The sequence below is a fragment of the Crinia signifera genome, chromosome 1 (genome assembly GCF_055691185.1).
Source record: "Crinia signifera chromosome 1, ASM5569118v1, whole genome shotgun sequence".
In the NCBI taxonomy this organism is placed as follows: Eukaryota; Metazoa; Chordata; class Amphibia; order Anura; family Myobatrachidae; genus Crinia; species Crinia signifera.
In genome coordinates, this window is record NC_139217.1 from 372,708,741 (window position 1) to 372,732,533 (window position 23,793).

General features: G+C 42.4%; 1 protein-coding gene across 1 annotated transcript; it reads left to right on the top strand.

The window, feature by feature from the left end:
* Positions 1–545: 545 nt before the first annotated feature.
* Positions 546–21,473, top strand: DDX55 (DEAD-box helicase 55). The gene is made up of 14 exons (XM_083151291.1): positions 546–1,040; positions 2,598–2,648; positions 2,858–2,944; positions 5,067–5,158; positions 5,950–6,012; positions 7,962–8,111; positions 8,514–8,703; positions 10,677–10,759; positions 11,079–11,210; positions 11,329–11,421; positions 17,433–17,547; positions 18,002–18,170; positions 18,891–19,180; positions 20,658–21,473. The coding sequence occupies exons 1-14, from the start codon at positions 933–935 to the stop codon at positions 20,808–20,810; spliced, it is 1,776 nt and encodes a 591-aa protein (XP_083007417.1). The 5' UTR covers positions 546–932; the 3' UTR covers positions 20,811–21,473.
* Positions 21,474–23,793: the final 2,320 nt, after the last annotated feature.

Genomic DNA, 23,793 nt, shown 5'->3' on the forward strand with positions numbered 1-23,793 from the left:
AACATTCCCATTGACATCAATGCCACCCAATTGTGTTTATGCATGATCTTCTTTTGTGAGAAGCAGTGTAGATGACATTTGACATTGCGGGGCCTATCGCATACTTGCCTACCTGACCCTCTCCATGAGGGAGAAAATGCTTTGCTCCTGGACTTCCCTGGTAATGTATGATTGTCGTCACCTGTGGTGAAACACCTTTCTTATCAATTAACTAGCTCATCACAGGTGATGGCAATCATACATTACCAGGGAAGTCCAGGAGCAGAGTATTTTCTCCCTCATAAAGAGGGTCAGGTAGGCAAGTATGGCCTATCGGTAGAAAGGCAATAAGGGCATAGGGCTTGATGTACTGTCAATTATCGTATCATTCCAATTGTTTTGGAGAATTTCGCTGAAAATCTTCATCAACGCTTCTATCAGACTAGATTGGGGAACATCTTCTGGAATGCAGAGGTTGAAGTCCGATCCGGCGTTATCTGGTTTTGTCCGGGTCCAGGTTTTACTTAGTCCCCTAAAGGCAATAGGGGACACTATGGTGTGGATAGTGACACTGCAAGGTTATCGGCTCTGCTACTCTCCCTGGGCATGAAAGATCTTTTAGCCCACTAGGATTTTAGACCGACCAATTTCCCTCCTCTCATAAGACATCTTTGCACAATCGCACATTAATTACACTCAATGGTTCTCAATACGTGCAATGCATGTTTTTCTTTATAGACATGTTGTACGTACGTGTTTCATTCTAGTCGGAAATTAACTGCTTTCTATTCATAAAACGACATTCACAGAGCGGACACCGCTTTACAAGAAACTTGTATTGCACGGAACGTGGACTTTGGGGCATACGTTGCTGAGGGGACGCCTTAGTCGGAGCACAGTACACACACGTGTGTGTGTGTGGGTGGCCAGATCTAAGCAACAGGAGCGGCAGGATGGAGAATGCAACGGAGGGGACATGGGAGACCTTACCTGAAAAACTTAATGACAAGATCCTTGAGACACTGCGAGAGCTGCGCTTCACATGCATGACGCCGGTGCAGGTACCGGGAGTGCGTCTTTTATTTCCGCGACTAGGGAGGGCGAGTTAAAGTCAGCTGCAAGTTAAAAATTGATTTTGTTTTATAATTGTCATGTAGTGTTCCCCTTTTAGCCGAAGAGCATACTATGGCTACCATATGCGGGACAATCCATTCATCTGTCTGGTTGCACAGCCACAATTATATTAGTAGCATATGACTGGGTTCAGAGTTCCAAGAGAGGCTTCAGTTGCATGTAGTGCTGAAATAGATATGATTTATTTACAGTTTGACCTGCTCGCAAGCTTACAATCTATAGGATATGGTTGAAAATTTAAAATATCAACGTAGAAGTGCAGGGGATTAAAATGATCATGCTTTCACTTGTAGCAGTTTGTGGACATTTACAGTAAAATGGCTGATATAAATTGTAAACAAAGGTTTGAAACCTTGGAAATAGCGGCATGACACTGCTGCATGTACTGTATTTTGTTGTGTCAGGATGAGACCGGTCAATATTGTCCATGACACCCATAGAGGGAGAATAAAATAGTGTGCCTAGCGTAGTAAGGCACCGGGCCTGCTGCGTGGTGAGCTCACTGGGCCCGCAAGGCGTTTTTATTCTTACCAGCCCAATCTGACAATCGATCTGTAGCTGTATGGCCAGCTATACACTTTTATGCGGGGTACACACCAGGACAACCCACTCACGATGCATGATGTGAGAGGGTCGTCAGTGTTTCGTCCGACCCGCTCACAATGACGCGGGCCCACGACCCGCTCACAATGTTCACCGTGAGCAGTACCGATCCGAACGCGACCCACACCCGGGTGTATGGTCATGTCCAGTTCCTACCTGCTGCAGGTAGGATCTGATTACAAACCGACCGACCTGCGGGATCGCACATTGAATCGGGATCGGTCCACAACAGGACAGAAAAGGGCCCAATAACCACACAATCTACATCCAATCTGTCGGAATTGGATCAAAATTGCTGGGATCGGACCCTTGTTTATGACATAAACCTTTGTTATGGTTGAAAATGTAACTTTCTTGTTGGTGCTAAATATAGTAAAATGGTCACACAAGCCAATCAGTGCTTTTTTTTCTGGTAATCAGTGTATGTTAAAAATATGACTTTGTTTTTCTCGTTATACTTGAAAACAGAATAATTTATGATTTGCTTAGTGTCTCAAGAAACAATCCTTAGGGTAGGATTTGGCTTATTTCGCCACAGCACTTGTCTAAAGTGATGGGAGCTATTCAGTTGTTTGCGCCGATGGAAACCCCTTTATTTCTGCTCACACAAGGCGGCAAACAGAAATTCACGAAAAGACAGGCATTTGGGCGGTCAGTCTCAGTACTCACATGATCTGCCTGTTTCAGCTGCTTTGAACATCCTGATGATTTTAGCTAGCTATTGTTTTTTGCCCACTTCTGCACCATGTACAAAGAAATGAGCAAGGATTTAAATTGTGATCTTAAGAATGAGCTCTTATGTTTCTCTAACATTTGTATTTATAACTGTTCTCTGAAAATGTAAACCTAAACTTGACTGATTCTTTTTTTCCCCCTTCAAGTCTGCAACAATTCCTCTGTTCATGAGCAACAAAGACATAGCTGCTGAAGCGGTGAGTATGTGGCTAAATTATTTGAAATTGGATGTAAAACTATGGCTTTATTCTGAGTGGTAACCATGTAAGAATTCAGCTCAACAGTAGTTGAAATAAAAGTAAATCAATTAGAGGAGTTGTCTTTTTATATATATGTGTGTGTGTGTGTGTGTGTGTGTATGTATATATGTTTTGTTTGTAATCCCCTGTAATATATATTTCTACAGATTACTGGAAGCGGGAAGACACTGGCCTTTGTAATCCCACTTTTAGAAATACTGCTGAGAAGAGAAGAAAAATTAAAGAAAAACCAGGTAAAATAAAAGCATTTACTGATGTTGCTATTGTTTAACCCTTCTATAAGACAACTATGGGGAGCGGTTTTTAATCTTGCCTCCAAAGTCATCGGAGCCTTGATCGAGAGGTCCCCTCCTGGCGTTGCTGCATTTATACCCTCCTGACCTCCCACAGATCAAATGCTACGTCTTAGGCCATGTGTTCATATCTACACCGGCAGCTGTAGCCCAAGAATGGAAAAAGCCATCTCCCCCTCCTCTTAGTAAAATTATCAGGAAACTACACCATTCGTTCCAAATGGAAACTATGGGCTTAACCTCCTCATCTAAAACATCTTCTCCCCTAGTGACTTGGTCCTGTTGGCGGGATTATGTTGTTACTACCCCAGAAGGGGCAACACTAATATTCGACATGTCCTAATGTATTGCAAAACCCAGTTAGCCTTCTCCACTCTATCGCCAACCAACTCTGTAGCGTATTGCTCTTATCCATACCCACAGTGTAATTTACGTATGTATTGCCACTTCTATCTGTATTTGTATAAACTGCTGTATGTTGGATTGTACCCCCCCCCCCCTCCTTTATTCTGTATCCTGCTCCCCTTCCTTATAAAACGGAACAAAATTCTCAATAAAAATATATATTGAAAAAAAAAAGTATTGTGTAGGGGGATTAAGGTCACTGTTTAAAACAAAATTATATAGTTGCTTACAGAAATATAAGCCCATCTTGCTCCCCACCGTAGAAGCTGGAAAGATGGGGTAAACTCTATTGAGAGCTTCACATTTTTTAAACTGTACCCCACATAAAAGTTATGTCTGGTGATCCCTGAGCTACAGAAAGATCATGTAGTGCAGTAATGAGGATCAATAATTAGGCTACACCCAATTAAAGCAAAACTGGGGTTCCTGCTTTCAAATAATTCCTGTAGTACTTAATAGCATTATTACCCTGCGCTAGAGAAAACAAAGTATTCTGTATTAGGGCACCTAGTTCTCATCAGGCTCTTAACCTTTTGAGTGCAACTTTAATTTGTCACAATTGGTATGTAAATTGGCAAGCAAACATTTTTATATATCATAATGATCTGTAATGTTTACCTCATATAGGAAATATAATCATATTTTACACCACATTTTTATTTGAATTTATATATGTGAGCGATGTTGGCATTTTTAGTGGCTATTTTGAACATCTCTCACAGATGTTGGCACTCAAAGGGTTAATACCACCTAGTATTCATTCTAGCACCCGCTATCTTTGAAAATCCATGCAGTTCCTCTTCCCTGCCTGGGGTGTCGCTGTAGTGCTTCTAGCACAGTGTTGTCTGTATATCAGCACTGACATGCAAACCAGATCTGTGCTAGAAACACCACAGCAGACAGCGACACCCCAGGCAGGGAAGAGGAACTGCATGGATTTTCAAAGATAGCGGGTGCTAGAATAAACACTAACCACCTGTTTTCATGGGTGCATCTCCCATGGGAGTCTTCTCTTCTAAATGATATGAACCCATTAGAATCTACTGTCTAGTGGTCATCAGTTCTGGCCGCCACAGAAGCCTAATGAAGTGGAAATAAACAAGTGCTGCAGAAACCACATCACATATATGTTTCCATCGGATTCAGTATTGAATCCCGGCGGTCGGGATTCCGGCGTTCAGAATCCCGACGCCGGAATCCCGACAGTCGAAATGCCGACAAGGGGGGGCGTGGATCGCCCCCCCTTGCGGGCTCGCTGCGCTCGCCACGCAGCGGGCCCGGTGCCTCGATATGCTCGGCACACTAATTTATTCTCCCTCCAGGGGTGTCGTGGACACCCACGGGGGGAGAAAGTGTCGGGATTTCGGCCGCCAGGATTTTAACCATCCCGTTTCCACCTTTTACCCGCAATATTAACAAGTGTATCAAGTGGAGTAGCTACTGATATTGTTCAAACTATTGACGGCTAGGATTATAATCACTGCCGTTATTGCAACAACCTCTTTTACTACGGCTTTGTTGTTCTTTTGGATTCTACATTTGGACATTACATGCCTATCGTATAGTGTGTCATAACCTATTATATGGTGTCATGTTGGTATATTGTAAGTTGTCTGTACAGTAAAATATATTAATTTTTTTTTGGGCCGTGGTGCAGGTTGGTGCTATAATCATCACTCCAACTCGTGAGCTCGCTATACAGATCGATGAAGTGCTTTCCTTTTTCACAAAACATTTCCCGCAGTTTAGGTAAGCTCTGATTTTGATATGCTATTATTTAATTTTACAATTTTAGGCAACAGTGTCTTTAAAAAATATTTTGGAACAGACCTCGTTTTCTGAAATAGGTCTCTGGCTGTGGCCCTCTCCTTGTTACCCCATATATTTTCTGCAGTCACTTTGGAAAAATAGTGAACTTACAGTACACGCTGTTTATAAATGTTAGCGGATTGCAGGAGGGGCCGCACCAAAGTCCATGTATAAAAAGTGAAGTTGTCCCAATACTAAAAGTGTAAAATGCCAGTGGAATTGCTTGATTTGTATGCAGGGAGCATTGTTATTTGTATATAAACCCAAACATTGCAAAGTCAGAATAAAGGGGTCCGTTCAATTAGGGATGAACTATTGGTGATCTCCTGTATTAATGTGGTTGGAGCACAAGTAACTGTACCCAGGATTGTCCTGAACTCGTGCATTTTAGTATGCAGCACCATATTTGGCTGATGCATGCACTGGTAATTGAATCAACCACAAAATGGAAGGGGGTTTTATTAATAATAATATATATATATATATATATATATATATATATATATATATATATATATATATATATATATATATATATATTCTATCCATCCACAAGTGACCGGCACGTCATAAAAGCACTAAAGTAATTCCTGGTGCCCTCCCAAAGGCTCAGCTACAATATCCAAATAATAAAGAAAGAGGCACTCCAAGGATTCAATAATATGCAGTACGGTTCGTATTGGCAATGCTATACTACCTATATAATATATATCATTTGTTTCCCCATTCAGCCAGATACTTCTTATTGGGGGTAGTAATCCAGTTGAAGATGTAAAGAAATTTAAAGAAAATGGGTAAGTAAATTGTATGTATAAACATTCTCCCTGTAGATTATAAGCTTGCAGCAGGGCCCTCTTACCTCCAAGACTGTCTGTAGTTACCCAGTTTGTTTTATCACTGTCTACAATTGTAAAGCGCAACGGAATCTGCTGCGCTATATAAGAAACTGTAAATAAAAATTAATTCTAGCTGAATCCATAGTATGGACCTTATTCTGGTCCACACGCAAAGCTGCGAAATTAGAAGCTTTGCGTGTGGATTACACACCATACGCACAAACCCCCCTCACACGCCGAGTTCCCCCGTACATCCATTTACAGCTTGATCTGATGACTGGCCACCAATACAAAGTAACCTTCTCAGAGTCCCATAAACTCTATTTAGGATATACAGTTGGATTTGTTCGAACCTTGCGTTCCGATAATGTTGTCCCAGTCTTCATCAATTTCTCCCAAATCAGTCACCCATTTCAAGTGCAATACTGATCCAGAGAAGGAGAGGAGTACAGAACTGAAATGGCTTTGTGGTGCAGCATATTACGTGTTAGTTTGTGAACAGGGGACTCTGAGTTGTGGGGCGCCATTCCTCCATTCCACATTTGCGTCATGACAGAGTTGAAGGTAACAGTAAGAAAAATGGGGCAGATGTATTAAGCCTTAACGAGATAAATGCGAGGATGATAAAGAGAGATAAACGTCCAGCCAATCAGCTCCTTACTGACTTTTTTCAAACACAGCCTGTAACATGGCAGTTAGCAGGTGATTAGCTGGACGTTTATCTCTCTTTATCACCCTTTCCTTTATCTCTTGTTAAGGCTTAATACATCTGCCCCATTGTCTGGTGACGCTATAGGTATTAGCCAAAGACTCAAACAAATGAAAAACACTAATTGCCCTATCACTTTAATTTCAAGGGACTCCCAGACCAAACCTCCCTCCAAAGTACATAATTCTTTGATATTTAGAGTTTTATATAGAGGAACCCAGGGTCAATAGATGAATCGCCCATAAGACTACCAACTGCAACCTAAATTCGATGGGCACGTGTTGTGATCTTATATGAACAGCGGTAATATAATGGTATTTCAACACTGAAGGCGATGTGCGCTATTTCTTGAAGATCTCCATATTTCATTTTTTTCTGAAGACAGGGAGGTTCTTCACCTTAAAGCTCCTGACAGTCCCTAGGGGTTTGTTAAAGGCTCACTTTATATGAATATCTGACACCCACATTTGTATTTTCATCGATCTGTGGAGGTTAAGGGATCTTGTTACTTTTCCTGTGTTAAAGTTCAAAAAATCTGGATGAAGAGGACTGTGGTGTGGGTGTGCAACTAAGTTAGTATACTGTATGAAGCAAAATGATAATTGGCATGGAAAAAGATGCAGTTGGGGCATATACAGATTCAGAGATCCATTTTTGGCAAAAAAAAAAGAGCAGACTGTCACAGGACTTCTTGGCGTGACAACAACAATGATGTGTAAGGATACATTAGTAACAAAGGATGTAGATCCCAGTTTGTTTGTGTTGCACCAATCAAGTCATCACTACCCTACTTATTGCAATGTTTTCGGAGCTTTCAGTAGACCATTTCTGGGAAGTCCTATTAGGCGCATCATGAGATTTTTACTGGAAGTTGTTGTATAAAGGATAATGGTTGAAACAGGGCAAATAATATTCAGATGGAGCGCTTTTCATTCATTGGTGGAAATTGCTAGAATGCCCCGCTGGTAAAGAGACGCTCCATCTGACTAGTGCGTCCTAGGCACTCGGCGGCAGGGAGTGGAAACTCTAACGGCTAATGTCACTGTTCTTAAATACATTTGGTAAAGCTGCTCATTGTGAGACATGGCAGTACTATAATACACTGCAAACTGTGAGTCGGCCTGTTCTATGCTTGCTTGTATGCTGCTAGTCCTTTCTGTCACACTTGTGCATCTTAAATCATTCTTCCTGTCAATAGAGGAAACATCATTGTGGCCACTCCTGGGCGGCTGGAAGATATGTTCCGGAGACAGGCAGATGGGCTGGATCTAGTCAGCTGTGTAAAAACCCTGGATGTTCTTATATTGGATGAAGCAGACCGGCTGCTGGATATGGGGTTTGAAGCAAGGTGATACATCACTCATACATTTTCTGACTTTTGATCCAATAACTAAGCAATGAAACTTGTTATAACTAAATCTGCTGGAATAGCCACATGTGGTTTCCTAAGAAGAATAGGAAAATCTGAATTAGGATATATTACTGTCTATGGATATTTTCTTTTCTGCACCTATGAAAACCCCGGCTTCATGTCCCTTAAAACAAAACAAAAAATAGAGTAAAACAACGTGTTACAGTTGTAGAGGTAGGATGCCTTCCATGGCTATAATTTGGGTGCCATTTTGAAAAGATTCGTGGCACCAGCCACTGTCTAGTGTGGACCACAGCTGATGGTAACTGGCACAGCCCCATCGGTCCACATTACGGCATACTATGTAACTAAAGAATAGTTCCATTTCTCTATTTTTAGCATAAACACCATCTTGGGCTTCCTACCAAAGCAGAGGCGGACAGGACTATTTTCAGCCACACAAACTCAGGAGGTAGAGAATTTGGTGCGAGCCGGCCTACGAAATCCTGTACGTATCACCGTGAAGGAAAAAGGGGTGTCGGCCACAAGTGCCCAAAAAACCCCCACACGTCTGCAGAATTATTATATGGTAAGGGTGCACATACATGTACATTCAGAATATATGATTTACATATGTCTATAGATATACATACAGAAATACTAGAATGTTATTGCTACTTGTGTCTGAGCTGGTTGCTTGCTTCTTCCTCTGTAGTTTTCTGCTTAATTTATGAAGGCTGCAAATGTTCATGAGGAAGAATTTTTTTTTTTTTAACAGACTTATAATAGCTTTAAAATAAAGATGGTCTTTGCCATTATGCTTTCCAATTTGCATGTGAAAATGTAAGAAAAAAAATAAATAAATCATGCATTAGTGGAATCAAATCCTCGTGTACTTTTCGTCCACTAGTGGGCGCAGGATAATCCTTACAGTGGGTATAGGTTTGGCTGGCAGGCAGGCACCAAAAGAGTTAAATGATCCCGCCAGTTTTTCTTTTGGTGCCAAGGCAGAGCAAGCACCGGTTTTAAAGTGCCAGTGATTAAAAGCAGTAAAGGGAGTCCACACAATTTCCTTCATCTGCTCAATTGTATATGTTGGAACAGGCGGTATTCCGACAGTCATTACTCCGACGTCGGAATCCCGACTGCTCCCTCGTGGGGGTCCACGAACCCCATAGAGGGAGAATAAAATAGGTGGCGAGCGCAGCGTGCCCGCAAGGGGCCTCATTGCGCTCCCCCCGCTATGCAGTCGGGATTCCGACGTCACGCTAATGACTGTCGGAATCCCGACTGTTGGTGTGTTATACCACACCCGGAACAGGCGTGGGCTGAACCTGATAAAAGGTTTCAAACATTTTGCTTCTTTTTATCCGCTCCCTCCCAAAGAGTGATCTAAGTGGGACATCTACAGATGCCTGGGTCAGAGCAGTTTTCTCGGACGACTATACTTTGTCTTTTTTGCATGATGGTTCTTTTGCCATTGGGTTCTGGGGGACTTGCTTATATTGGAGGTGTGGGCGGTTACTACTCCTATAGGTCTGGAAGTGTGTGTCTGTTTAATGCATCTTTCTTCTCCCTTGCCCGATCCTGCCTTGGGCTTGCTACTAAACTGGGGGTCCAGGTCATGGGGGCGGGGTATAGGGGACTGGGAGGCCAGGCATTGTGGGATTATTGATTTAACTCTTTTGATGCCTGCCAGTCAAACCTATACCCACTGTAAGGATGATCCTGTGTCCCCTATGGACTCAAACAAAAGGATTTACCAAGGTAAGACCATAAATCTTGAGAATTCACAACCATGCTGATACAATTCTTTTAATTAAAGTTTATTTTAAAGATAAAATGTTGAATAGTACAGATGACTGGGAAATGTAAGGAGTAGGAAATGATAAAGAAATTTAAAATGAATAGAATAGGAATTTAAGTATGTAATTATGTGTCATTAGTGGCTTATTGGTGTGTGTGAACACTTACTGAAACATCATCTGAATTAATTTGTTTGTTACTATGAACTTCGTTTGATGTTAAAATGTGTCTTCTTTTTTTATGCTATATTAAGGTATAGCATAAAACTGTATTTATAATATGCATACTACTGAGTGACAATTAATAGTTTGAGACTGCAGTGTTAGTGGTATAATAAAGGGCAACCAATGAGGAATAACCCATTGGGGTGTATTCAATGCTTTTTAGCGAGCTGTGACAGCAAGCCATGCCGATAGCTCACCTTCGGAGCTCGCTGGTCAGTATTCAATTGACCCCCTGCACTTGCCGTTTCCACCTCGCTGGGTTTTTCCAGTGAGTTGAAAACGGCGAATGCAGCCGTCAAAACGCGAGGCTTAGCGGCGAACCTCGTTTCTGCTAAAAAAATAGAAAATTCATACGAAATGCTTGACTGTTCTATAATAACTTACCTTAAGGATTCCACCACTCTGTATATGGTAACAAATTTTTTTTTTTAAATCTGTATGCTGAGATGAAGGAAAGAATTGCATGGTTTACTGTTTTCTCTTTGGTATAAGTTGGAGCACCAATAACCGTGTATACACATTTTCTGAGCAGATCTGCAAGGCAGATGAAAAATTCAACCACCTTGTGAGTTTCCTGCGACAGAGAAAACAGGAGAAGCATCTTGTGTTCTTCAGGTAATTATGTATGATGGGCAAAACCTTGACAAGCAGAGTAAAGGTGCCCACACACGCACCGATCCCGGCGTGCGTTGTGGGCTTAACTAGCACACATAGCATCGCATCGTATGCCTTGTGCATACGATGTGCATGCGATGCTATGCTAGAAAAAGCTAGTACAAAAAGTATGTGCAGCACATACTTTTTGTACTGTGCGATGGGGTGCCGCGGGAGCGCGCACCCCATCGTATAGCATCGCACCGCCGGGATCGGTGCGTGTGTGGGCACCTTAAGTGATGTCTCTCCTCTCAATACTGCTGTTTTCATCTGTCCACAGTACCTGTGCCTGTGTGGAATATTATGGGAAAGCATTAGAAATGTTTGTGAAAAATGTGAAGGTCATGTGTATCCATGGCAAAATGAAGCACAAACGTAACCGGATCTTCACAGAGTTTCGGAAGCTAGAGAGGTAATGTGAGGTTGTCTGCATATTGTACGGAACATTTGATGCACACCAGTATCTTGTTTGACATAATTGCTCTCTCTGTAATCAAAGGAACGGTCTGATCATTTTTGTGTTGTTCCAGTGGTATATTGGTGTGTACAGATGTCATGGCGAGAGGTATTGACATTGCAGAAGTAGACTGGGTCCTACAGTTTGACCCCCCAAGCAGTGCCAGGTAAGAAATCTTTCTGAGTTTGTCAACTCTTAAGGTGCGTACGCACTGGCTGTACCCCATCCCCCAGGGCTAATCTGAATTCTATGAGGCACGCTGCTAAATCATCATGAAAGCTCCTTGATATGCAATATCATTTAAAATATTGGATGAATGTGTGCTCCCGCGGTGCATTACCAGGCCCTTTCGTTGTCTGTGCATGCAGCTCAATTTGTCATCTCATCAAACGACTACATGCTAGTGTGGATGGTTTCATTCATTGAAATCACTGAATGATATAACTTCCGATATTGTTCAGTATTTTGCACTTGATCATTTGCCTGGTGGCACCGCCGATATCACAAACAATATTGGAATCCGGGGGGCGTGGCTTGGCCTGAAAGAGAGCAGAGCGCACGCAGCACGCTATCTCATCTCCCTGCAATTATCCTGGTGAAGCATCCGGTCTGCCTGCTACTGGAGACTATCCCACCTATACTGCCGGCTGGGAACCTTTCCTGTTTCCCTCACCTCCTTTTGTTGCACAGATGGTGCCGTCACGGCTGCTTTGGGGAGAGGGCCTGACGCGGCCTATCTGGTTGTTGGGACCTGCGCAACAAGGATTTCCAGGAGGTACTGTTGGCGGGCTCTCTCCTGTGTCCGTCCCCAGCTGATTATGCAGCTTCCTGCACTGCACGGCCGTGGATTTTTGGTGGGCGAAAAGGTCTCCATCAGGGAGCGCTGGTGTGGGCTGTGCGGAGACGCTGGCTCCATTTTGCCCACGTTTCTTCCTGACCTGTCTGTGGCTGGTGACTGATTACCGCGACTTCTCTGCTTCATTGGCTTGGGTCTTATCCACTGCCTTGGTACCATATCCCATGGCTGACTGTTGTGGGGCATATTGAGAAACTGCTACACTGCCTGACATTCTGGATGGGCCTGTATGTGGAGTGCATATATTTGTGTGTGGAAGCCTGCATTATAATCCCTGCAGGCTGTGGTGGGTCTTGGCTGCGTGCTAGCCACTGCCATTTCTCTACTGTTTTTTTATATGATGCTTGGAGGCTCCTGCGGGGCAAGCTCCTACCAGCGGATCATGTCTCCTACATCATGGAAAATTCTCTGCAACAAATCCTGCAGGCTATTGCAGATTCCACACAGAGGCTTCTCAATGTATTGGATGATACATCTATGGATAAATATCTCTTCCTGTTGCTCCGATGGGTGAGGCAGTTCAGGACTTGAGCACACTGTTTCTCCAACTTCTGTGTCAGCGACTCTTTCAGTTTCCATATCAGACTATCCTCTAAACCAGGGCTGGGCAACACCGGCCCTCCAGATGTTAATGAACTACACATCCCAGGATGCTTTGCATTAGTTTTGCTATGTGGCCATGCTGAAACTGATGCAAGGCATGCTAGGATGTGTAGTTCATCAACATCTGGAGGGCCGGTGTTGCCCAGCCCTGCTCTAAACCCACTTATTTCAAAGTTTCGGGTGACTGCTGAATCCTTTTACTTTTCTGTTTATGGATATCCTAATGCTATTACAGGCCATTCGAGGCTCTCTATTATAGTTTTACCACGTGCCAGGATTATATGATTTGTTCACTATGTATATTCGTGGCCCTTTTGTTTTTCCATGTGCAAGCCGACTTTTCTTACCTCTGCTAAATTCTGGCCAGATTAAGGGGTGACATTTTGTCCTGATTTGCTGTATTAGATGCCGTTTATATAGTCGAGTAAGATCCTTCTCTTCAACACGATGCTATTGTAGCACCTTGTTGTAAATCAAAACTTATTTAGTATATTTTATCCTGTTCGATGTATGAGAGTTAGGTTTGTCAAACCTAGGATCACAAGTGCACTGCCCCAGTCGGTCCAAATTGTTGATGTCCTTTAATTGGGTGGGTGGGACAGTAGGGGTTAATTAACTTGGTATAGATTAGCTATGATGTTTTTTTTTATCCTATTGCTGATTTGGGAGTCACCATAATCTAGCTAAAGACCACTAGTTTACTCTGGATGTTTTGGGAGGGGTTTATTAGATAAGTATAGTTTTAGTTAATAGGGAAAAAGGCAAGTTTGGGATCCAAGTATACCTAGGTTGGGGTTAGGTCATAGAGTATGGGTTGGCACTGGCTAAGTAATGAATTTCAAGAATAAGAAACAGTAACAATTATTTGAGACCAACATAAAGACCGCTGTCTAGGAGAGACCCAATTAGCAGTCTGAGGTTGGTGGTGCTCCCAAAAATATACTTTTTTTCTTCAGTTTAATTTCTGGACTAAGAGGTGACTAAAGGGAACCAGTTAACTTATTTGGGGCACGCTGCCCCAAATAAGCTAACTGGTTCCCTTTAGTCGTCTCTTAGACTTTTTTTCTTCGGGGTTAGGTCATACAGGGTGGGGGTAATGGGGACCCTTTTTTGTAGTTGTTTTTTTTTCTGTTGATCGACAAATATTCTACTCGATATGTATTTATTTTGTACAGTACTAGTCCAGGTTGATTTTCTACATTTCATAATGAAATTAATGTCATTTCCTGTAATCCTGTTAACCTCGGACTTCAGGTATCTGTATCATTGGAATCCTGCTATGGAGAAAACTTGTCTCTTCTGTTTCTCATAAGTGTCCATTACCCAACCTTGTACTTTGAAATATTGTACTTTGTTACCCAACCTGTTACATGTCGCTTATATCCGGTCTGTGTACACTATTTCGTGGGGGTTTCCACTCTTATTGGTGTATTAAAGCAAAATCAATAAAAAAAATTGAATAAAAAAAAAAAAAACACTATTGGAATCCCAAGTATCCGATCAGCTGTGCTGATTAGGTGTCCACATTAAGAATCAATATTAAGCATCAATATAGTTGCTCTGGGGGAGCTAAGAGATACAAGTTTGTTTAAAGAATGGTGTTTTCTCTCTGCTTAGGCAGTCTCCCAAGGCTGCATTCCATAAATTCCTTTCAAGTTGATGTAGATCAGTGGTTCCCAACCCTGGTCCTCGAGTACCCCCAACAGTGCATGTGTTCCAAGTCACCCAGTAGGTGCACTCATTATTCAGACACATTTTAAAAGATCCACAGGTGGAGCTAATTATGTCACTGTGATTCTGTGTGGAGACCTGGAAAACGTGCACTGTTGGGGGTACTTGAGGACCAGGGTTGGGAACCACTGATGTAGATGATTCAGATGCTTCTTCTCAGGAGTATGGGAGATGGAACCATATTGGTCTCCACACAGAATCACAGGTTAAATAATTCGCTCCATCTGTGATCTTTTAAATGGTCAGTGAATAATGAGTGCACCTGTCGGGTGACCTGGAAAACATACATTTTGGGGGGGGGGGGTGTCCTGAGGACCTAGGTTGGGAACCACTGATCACCACAAGAGAAGTGCACATGATGCCTCAGGGCAGGGGACTGCCGCTAGAGTCTCTTGAAATAGTGCCGTAGGTCTAAAAACAGGATGAATAAGCATGATAAAAGCGGGAGAGCCAGCAGACACCTCTTGCACCAAGCTACTCCAGGGCAACGCCCCGGAAGATATTTTAAAGTACATTTTCATCCCGACTGGTGTATCCCTACATCCCATCCCATCCCATCCCATCCTGGCCAATGATTGGGTCGTGTATATGCAACTGGAGCAAATCCTCAGACATTGCCTTGAGTAGAAAGTTGTCCAGGTAAGGGGTGATGACACCTTGCTTTTGTAATAAGGCAATCTGATGAGAGCTGTGGAGAGAGATGTGTATATACTTTATATACACCAATCAGCCATTACATGTTTTTTCTGTCCAGTAGGGGGCACCGGGTCACTGGAGTAAATAGTTACAATTTTTTTTCCCAGTAGTCCTTGACTCTCTACTCAATAACTCACCGCCAGTTTGAGTTTAGCTCCAGCAGGAGCCCCCACAGCTGCTCCAACACCCAGAGCTGGCAGCACTGGCAACTGGGCCAAGTGACTTTAGGCCAAGGGTTTATGTTGCTCCTACCACTTCTATATGGAAAACTGATGATCTTTGTCATCTATGATTCCCAGGCTGGTCCACTCCTAAACATGTCACTCATATAACATCCGTTAAACCTAAGTTTCTGGTTGTCGCCCTCAATCTGTGTCTATTTCTGCTCTCTCCATTTGGTTGATGGTGCCTTATGGGCGGCATGGTGCTTCTGCTGATCACCTCGGTCATGCTGACACCTGGTCCTCCGTACAAACTTTTGTCAAGTTTTACAGGTTTAGCGTCCAAGGAATTTTTTTATTTTTTTGGGCTCTTACTGTGTGGCACAATGGGAATTTTGTCTCCTTCAGGGTGGCAAAATGTGAATTTTGGTTCAATCTGCATGGCAAACATACATTTTGTATTATTCTGTGTGGCAAAATGTGAATTTTGGCTTATTCCATGGGGCATAATATGAATTTTGGCTTATTCGGTGTGGCAGAATGTGAACTTTAGCTCAATCCAGCTGGCATAATGTGTAAGCGGGTCTACTATTGTGTTGAATGTGTATAAGGGGTTTATGGTGTGGTACACTACACTCAAGGATACACACCCTTTTGAGGGGTCACACGGCCCTCGAATATTTACTGGAGGTGTTAGTGGCTCCCCCAGCTGAAATAATTGCCCACCCCTGCCCTAAACCTAACCCTCCTTTCCCAGGCAGCATGCTAACTAATCCCCACGTAATTACCGGCTGTCATTAGACATCAGATTTCTGATCTATATTAAGAATCCTGACGCCGGTGTTGAGGGCAGTCGGGATGCCAGCATCTGTATATTGAACATCTGCATCCTGAGCTCCAGGATGTTAACTGCATCCCCCTTAGAATATGAGTAACAAACAGGCTTTTACTTACTGATAAGTCTATTTCTCAGATTCAATAGGGATTATTGATGTGCCCTCTTTAATGTGTTGGCCGCTTGTTTGTTTTGATGGACTGTATTGTGCTTTTTTGTGTTTGGTGATTTCGGTTTATTGTCTGTGTTCCTGGGGTCTACGTTTGTGTGATTCTTATTTATTTCCTTTTTGTCCTCTCCATGTCCAGTTTGGCTTACTTAATCTTAACTAAGTCAACTGGGATATAGAGGGCAAGAAGAAACGGTACTTGTGGAGTATCACGGCTCCCACGATGGCCATCGCACGGGAAAAAATCGCATCGCATCCGATTTTTAACAGAAAAGCATCCAAATGCATTGAAATTAGTATGAAACATGTTTAATGGCCCCAAAATGTAATTTTTGAGGCTGTACCACCCCCATTATCAACGCGAACCCGAAGCGTGGCGAGCGGGGGCGGTACGCGTCCTACGACCTTTTCATACCCCCACTATCCACGTCGGCGTGGAGTTCAGAATAGAAAGTGTGGCGAGCGCAGCGAGCTACCGAGCCCGAAGCGTGGCGAGCACAGCGGATACCTTCACAGGTATACGCGTCCCCTTGCGGGCTTCACAGGTGTCCACGTCCCCTCGCGGGGCTCGCCACGCTTCGGGCTCGGTGGCTCGCTGCACTCGCCACACTTTCTATTCTCAACTCCACGCCGACGTGGATAGTGGGGGTATGAAAAGTTCTTAGGACGCGTACCGCTGCGCTCGCCACGCTTCGGGTTCGCGTTGATAGTGGGGGTGGTACAGCCATAAAAAATTACATTTGGGGGCCATTGAACATGTTTCATACTAATTTCAATGCATTTGGATGCTTTTCTGTTAAACGCATGCGATCGCATGGGATTTTGTCGTAAAAACTGCAAAAATCGCATCCCATCGCATGCCACTATATATGGCATGCGATGGGAGCCGTGATAATCCACAAGTACAGAAGAAACATTCAGTGCCTAGAAGAATTAGTGTCCGATTCCACTTATCAACCTTCTATACCCCAGTGTAATCACCAGTGGCCCTCATGGAATTTAAGAAATACCAAAGTCTTGTTTTTAGGGCATGAACAAGGATTTTTTTGGACTGCCACAGTATTTGTTTATTATTAAACCATAACATTACATTCAACCTTTTACAGATGTTATGCTTTTCTTTCAGTGCCTTTGTTCATCGATGTGGACGCACAGCACGAATTGGTCATCATGGCAGCGCACTTGTGTTTTTGCTTCCTATGGAAGAATCCTATGTCCGTTTTCTTTCAATAAACCAAAAGGTAAACTTTTTGTATTTTTTTTTTTTTTTTTTAAAGCAAGAAAACCTCTTATGAGAGTAAACAGGATTGTCCTTAATGATTTTGTGCTTTATGCAATCAACATATAATTCTACTTCTGTTTTTATATAACTACACGGCAGCCATTCATTTTAGGAGAGTGCAAACATATCCCATAAAAGTGCATATGGTTTTCCATGAATAAGACATTTGTATTATATAATGTTTATTATACTATTTTATGCTTATGCCATTTGCTCCTCTACGTGGCCAGTAACACAGATGGGAAATACAGGCTTGTGTTGTCCTACCCACAAATTGCAAGTTCTTAACAGGAATTACTTTTGCTTCATGTATATTTTCTATTCTTTTTCTAAAACTCTTGTCCCATTCCAGCTGTGAGTCATATAGCGGCTGCTGTTGCTGGTGACTCAGATACTGTTCTTGTAATCCACAGTGCCCACTGCAGGAAATGGCAGAACTGACTTGTACGGTGGATCATTTACCAAAGTTGAAGTCCATGGCAATGAGTGATCGGGCGATGTTTGAGAAAGGCATGAAAGCCTTTGTCTCCTATGTACAAGCTTATGCCAAACATGAGTGCAGCTTAATATTCCAAGTGAAAGGTAGAAAATCGATAAGGCTCATCAAACATATATTGTTATTTATGTGGTATGACCATGCATAAAGCAGCTTCTACTTGAAATCATGTATGATTCCACCATGGCAGCAGACTGTCATGGCAGGCAATATATTGTGCTTTGGAATTTGTTATTTGTGTGTGGGAGGCATTTGGTAGGGACTGGCTGCTGCGCATTCACAGGACATAAGACACTGTCAGTTTTGTCCGAGTTACCGGCGCTGCGTCTGCAATTAGTCCCAGTGGCACTGTGGTTTGGTGGAGGGAGAGAATCCCCCCTCTAAATCTGTGCCTGCTAGTTGTGGCCCTGCAGAGGAGCCACAGAGCAAGCGCTCCTTCAAAGAGCGACTCATGTTTGAGGGGAGTGAGCTGCCCCTCATTCCCTCACCCCTGGTCAACACTGCAAATATTAACCCAATATTGATTGACCCAAGTAACATCTCACCAAATGGTCTGAAAGCACTAAAGCAGCAAGCTTTGAGCAAACCAATACTTGGGTAATTCTTAAATGTTTTGGCCATGGCTGTACTTTTTTTTTTTATAAGGTGGTATTAAAGTAAAAAGGTCAATATTTCCTATTAATGAAACGTAATTTTTCACACCAGTGGTACATTCCAAATAATGCTTAGTTGTCTCCTGTGATTTTGTAGATTATAGTTTAGTTTGATCTTTGAGTATTTTTTTACATTTTATTTTGCTCATATAGATTTGGATTTCTGCACTCTTGCCCGTGGCTTTGCTCTGCTGAAAATGCCCAGGATGCCAGAATTGAGAGGAAAAGATATCTCTGACTTTGTTCCCACTTTAATCGATACCGACTCCATCTCCTACAAAGATAAAAACCGAGAAAAGCAGAGAAAGAAGATGTTGCTGGAAAGAAAGCAGAAACGGGAGGTTGAGGGCAGGAGAAACTTCACAAAGAACAAGGCTTGGTCTAAGCAGAAAGTCAAAAAAGAGAAAAGGAAAAAAAATGCGCTTAAAAGAAAACACAAGGAGGTAAAATATCTGAAAGCAGTTTTACCAGCAAATGGAAAATTACCCTGAAGGGAACTTATATAGATTTTGGATGAAGGGCCATTTGGTAACATTTCTAAAATATATGTTGAAATGGTTTGTAGATAAAGTTTTTTTTTTTTTTTTTTTTTTTTTTTAATTTTTATTGAGTTTTTCAAATCAATAATCAAACAAACATTACAACCAATATAACAGACACAGAGATTACATATCAATGGGTGCTGGTTGAAATTTGAGAGAGGTCTGAGAAAATACATTTTTATCAGAAGTTAAATACACTTCTTTGCGTATAAAGACCTAAAGGTTGATCATGGTTAGGAAGGAGGGGGGGGGGGGGGGGGATGGTCAATAAGGGAAAAAGGGAATTGGGGGGGGGGAGGGAACCTGAGGCAGGGCCAGGAGGAGTATAGGTGGGAGAAATAAAAGGGGGAGTGAGAGAAGAAAGGGGAAGATGGGGGAGGGAGGTGGGGAAGGGAAGCCGGCAATCTCCAAGTGAGCTTCAAGGAAAGATAATCCAGAACATTATAGATATGTCAACGGGGGTTCAGATTGAAAGTAGGTTGTCCATGGGGACCAGGTTTTAATAAAAGAAGGGGTGGAATCATGTAAGAATGCGGTAATCTTTTCCACCTTGTAGGTGGACCAAACCGCACTAATTATGGTAGATTTGGAAGGAGCTGTAGGGCTCTTCCAGTTTTTCGCGATCAGGCATTTAGTTGTGTTGAGAATATGGTTAATCAGTTTTTGTGATGCAGGTTGGGAGCGTGGGATTGGTCTTAGTAACAGGGAGAAAGAGGGAGAGGTGGGTATTTGTATGTCCAGCACCGAGTTAATTAGCTCATGGGCTTCCCGCCAGGAGGACTGGGTTTGTAGATAAAGTTTAGAAATGTGTTAATATTGGGGCAGATGTATTAAGCCTTAAAAATAGATAAATGCAAGGGTGATAAAGAGATAAATGTCCAGCCAATCAGCTCATTACTGACTTCTTTCAAACACAGCCTGGAACATGGCAGTTAGGAGCTAATTGGCTGGACATTTATCTTTATTTATCACTCTTCATTTATCTCTTTTGAAGGCTTAATACATCTGTTCCATTGAAACTAACAAATGGGAGGGGGGGGGGGGTGCTTCTCCTGCCTGTGTCACCGGGAGCCCTCCTTTTCCCACACAAGTTTCAGATGCAGGCAGGATGGCTTCCATCTCCCTGCCTTTCGCAGGTTAAAAATCGTGGTCAGGGGCAGCAAACCCCTGCGGTGTTGAATAGGGTGACAAGGAGGGCTGGCAGCGAATGCTCCAGCCCCCCGGAACCCGGCGACAGGATTCGCTGCACAGGAAAAAAAATCTAATTGAATACCTGCCAAAGTCTTGCTAAGATATAAACGACATGCATATCTGTTGAATACAATGTTGGTTCTATATTCTGTTATAGTGGTTGATAAATCCTCCTGATGTATTGTAGGGTTCTGATATAGATGATGAGGATGTGGATGAGCTGCTCCGTGACACCAGATTACTGAAAAAGCGGAAACAAGGAAAAATCACAGAGGAAGAGTTGGAGAAACAGCTGACCTCTTTTGGAAGATCTGCAGATGGTTCTGACCTATCGGACTGAGCATGACAGCTTCTGTACTGTGTGGACTAATATTTGTACCTTGTACAGCTTTTCAAAATGATGATGATCATTGGTGTATATAATACCTGACTGTGTATTCCGTACGTATGCAAGGAATTTCATAATTTTATTTAAATGATATACAGTAATTGTAGCAGGTTTTATTGTTTTATAGATATACATGAATGGTCGTTGTGTATAATCTTGTCATCCTGCACAAGAATTCCATTTCTTATTGAATTTTACAACTAATTTCTTGGTACTTATGTATTATCTGGGCTCCCATGTTAAATGCACATTATTTTTTCATACCTCTACTATCCAACTACGCATGGAGTTGATTTTATATAGTGTGGTGAGCGCAGCGAGCCACCGTGCCCGAAGCGTGGCGAGGGGAAGCAGTCTCATAAGAAAAATGGGAGCCCAGATATTACATAAGTACCAATTTCTCTATAGCAGTACGGTCATGATCCTGACTGCTCCTGTACACCTAATTAATGGATTAAAGCACGAGTTCCCCAATACTTGGATTCCTTTCCCATCTATAGTATTTAAGATGGATTGTTGCTCTTTTTAGGGCCTTATTTGGGCCAAGCGTTTGGCAAAATAGTTTGGACCTTCAAAATGAACAATACTTTAAAATATATGCCGGTTTTGATTGTGTCCATGTCCTCAAATTTGTACAAATGTTACATCTTCAGGTTCACCTAAATTTCTTTGGGACGGGGTAAAGAAGATGTACACCATCCGGTTGACCTGTATATTAGACTGACACTGGTTACACTTGAAAGGGTCAACAAGATAGTGGTTGAAAAGAAAACTATTTTTTTCTTGTATATTTCATGTTTTATGACCACCATAAGTACACACATATACCCATGAGGGCTCTCTTCCCTCGCCACAGGTTATTAATCCCAGTTGTAATCCAGGTGATTAGTAAATAATGCAAATGTTGTGAAAACCCAAAAAAAACATGTGTTGAGGTGTAGAACCTGTTGAGCTATTGACCATCAAACTGGATTGTGTAGATCTATCATCCGGATACTGTTTTTTTTTTTTTGGGAGCTTGTTAGTGTTATCAGAGGCATTGTCTGGCAGATTGTGACTTAGTGCGGCGGTTGTTTTCAGAAGTTTTAAAGTGGTCTACAACCCCATAATTTCCTTCATTATTGACAGATGTTCCACCTACAAAGGATACGCATATGGGCTCAATTGGCCATTGTTGGTACATGAAAAGGTCAACATGGGTTTTTTTCTTTATCCAGGACACTTGTTCATACTTTATGGTCCACATGGACTACAATTAGGAATGGAAACGTGTGCCGAGTGAAGCACCATGTATGTATTACACTAATTCATGTCGACAGATTCCCAAAATAAACCGCTATTTTACTGAAGTTTGATATTTTTCTTGGATATATAGTGCTGAAAATCTGGCATTCTCAAGTTACAATTAGAAGTCACGTCACTGCATTCAGGGTTTACAGTGTCCCACTATAGTCAGAGCTTGTATTCATTTATTTGGGGTCTGTCTGTTCAGTTCTCTTACCCTTGCAAGACAGTCTATTTCCTGTTTGTGAGTGTGCTTTTCAAAATTTCCAGGTGGTCATCAACTGTTCCTCTGGGGAAGAGGGAAAGGTTGCAGAAAAAAAAGTGATGTTTCTTAATAGTCTGTGGGCACCTGACGGACAGCCCTAATTAAGGCTTTCGCCAATGGGCATCTTGGGTTTCTCTTCAGAAAGAGATGCAACCTCCAAATCCAACTCATGGAAACCTTCACCTTCTTTCTCTAGACAAGAAGAATCTGACTCAGACCTTACTGGACTGTAGACACTTGCACAGTTAAAAACACTTCTCAGATGGGACTGCTGTTGCAGGACCCTTCACAGCCATATTGTGAAGAGGGAAGGGGCAGCTGATATAAACAGACACACTCCCCAAGCAGTGGTGCAATAGGATACACCCAAAAGGCAACAGTAGCAATACATCTCTGCACAGAGAGAAATCTATAACTAGCTATAGAGAAGTGAAAAGCAATCATTACCACACCAACTAGTGTAGAAGTAGAGGTTACACTCTACAGTAATTTTGAAACCAGCCTCCCCAATGCAAAACCAGCCTCCCCAATGCAACTTACAGATCCCTGGTAGCAGTTGAAGGAACAGTGCTACCAGCATGGATGGCCTAGAGGAAGAGATCTACTGGGCTCTGTAAAGATGGCAGGTGGCCTCCCCTTTTATGGGTTCTCAGCCTGGTGGTACCAATAAAGAATGGAACTTCCAAGCACAGCCATCTGGGGGTGCCCTACTGGCTGGCAGAAATGTATAATTTGAAGGCAGATAAGAGAGCCGTTTGGGCCATCTAGTCTAGTTCCTTTTTAAACCATATTGTTACCTCAAAACCTAGAAGAGGGTTTTTTTGGGGTGACTGGTCGCACAGAAATTATCGAGGAGTATTTAAAGCGGCCCCCTAAATAAGCATTGACGGTTAATCAGACATATGTCAATTAGGGGTGTGCTACCACTGGACACAGCAGAGTTGCAAAACAAGGGGGGAAAGGAGGAGTGTCTCGGTGTGGTGCACCTACAAAGTTTTAATAAAATATAACCTTTAATTGTTATTTTCTAAAAGCTGCGAAATATACAACACAAATACAAATATGACACGGACAGTGAGATTAAAAGGAATAATCCTCACACCGTGGGGCCCCCAGGATCTGTATCCCTTCTTTTTATCTGGGTTTGTCTGTAGTGGTGCTTGTGAACATTGGTACCATTAAGGCTTGGTTTTATCTGCACTGTGACAGTTGAAACAGGGATGGTAATAATCACAACAGTATCCAAATGCCAATTAATAAAGGGAGAGGTCTCCTGTCAATTAGTGAGGGCAATGAATCTTGCTAGCAATATTAGTTACTGTTGGAGCAATCTAACAGATCTATGTCTGTTGTCCCGGTGCCAGGCAGCCCCTGTATATAATAAAC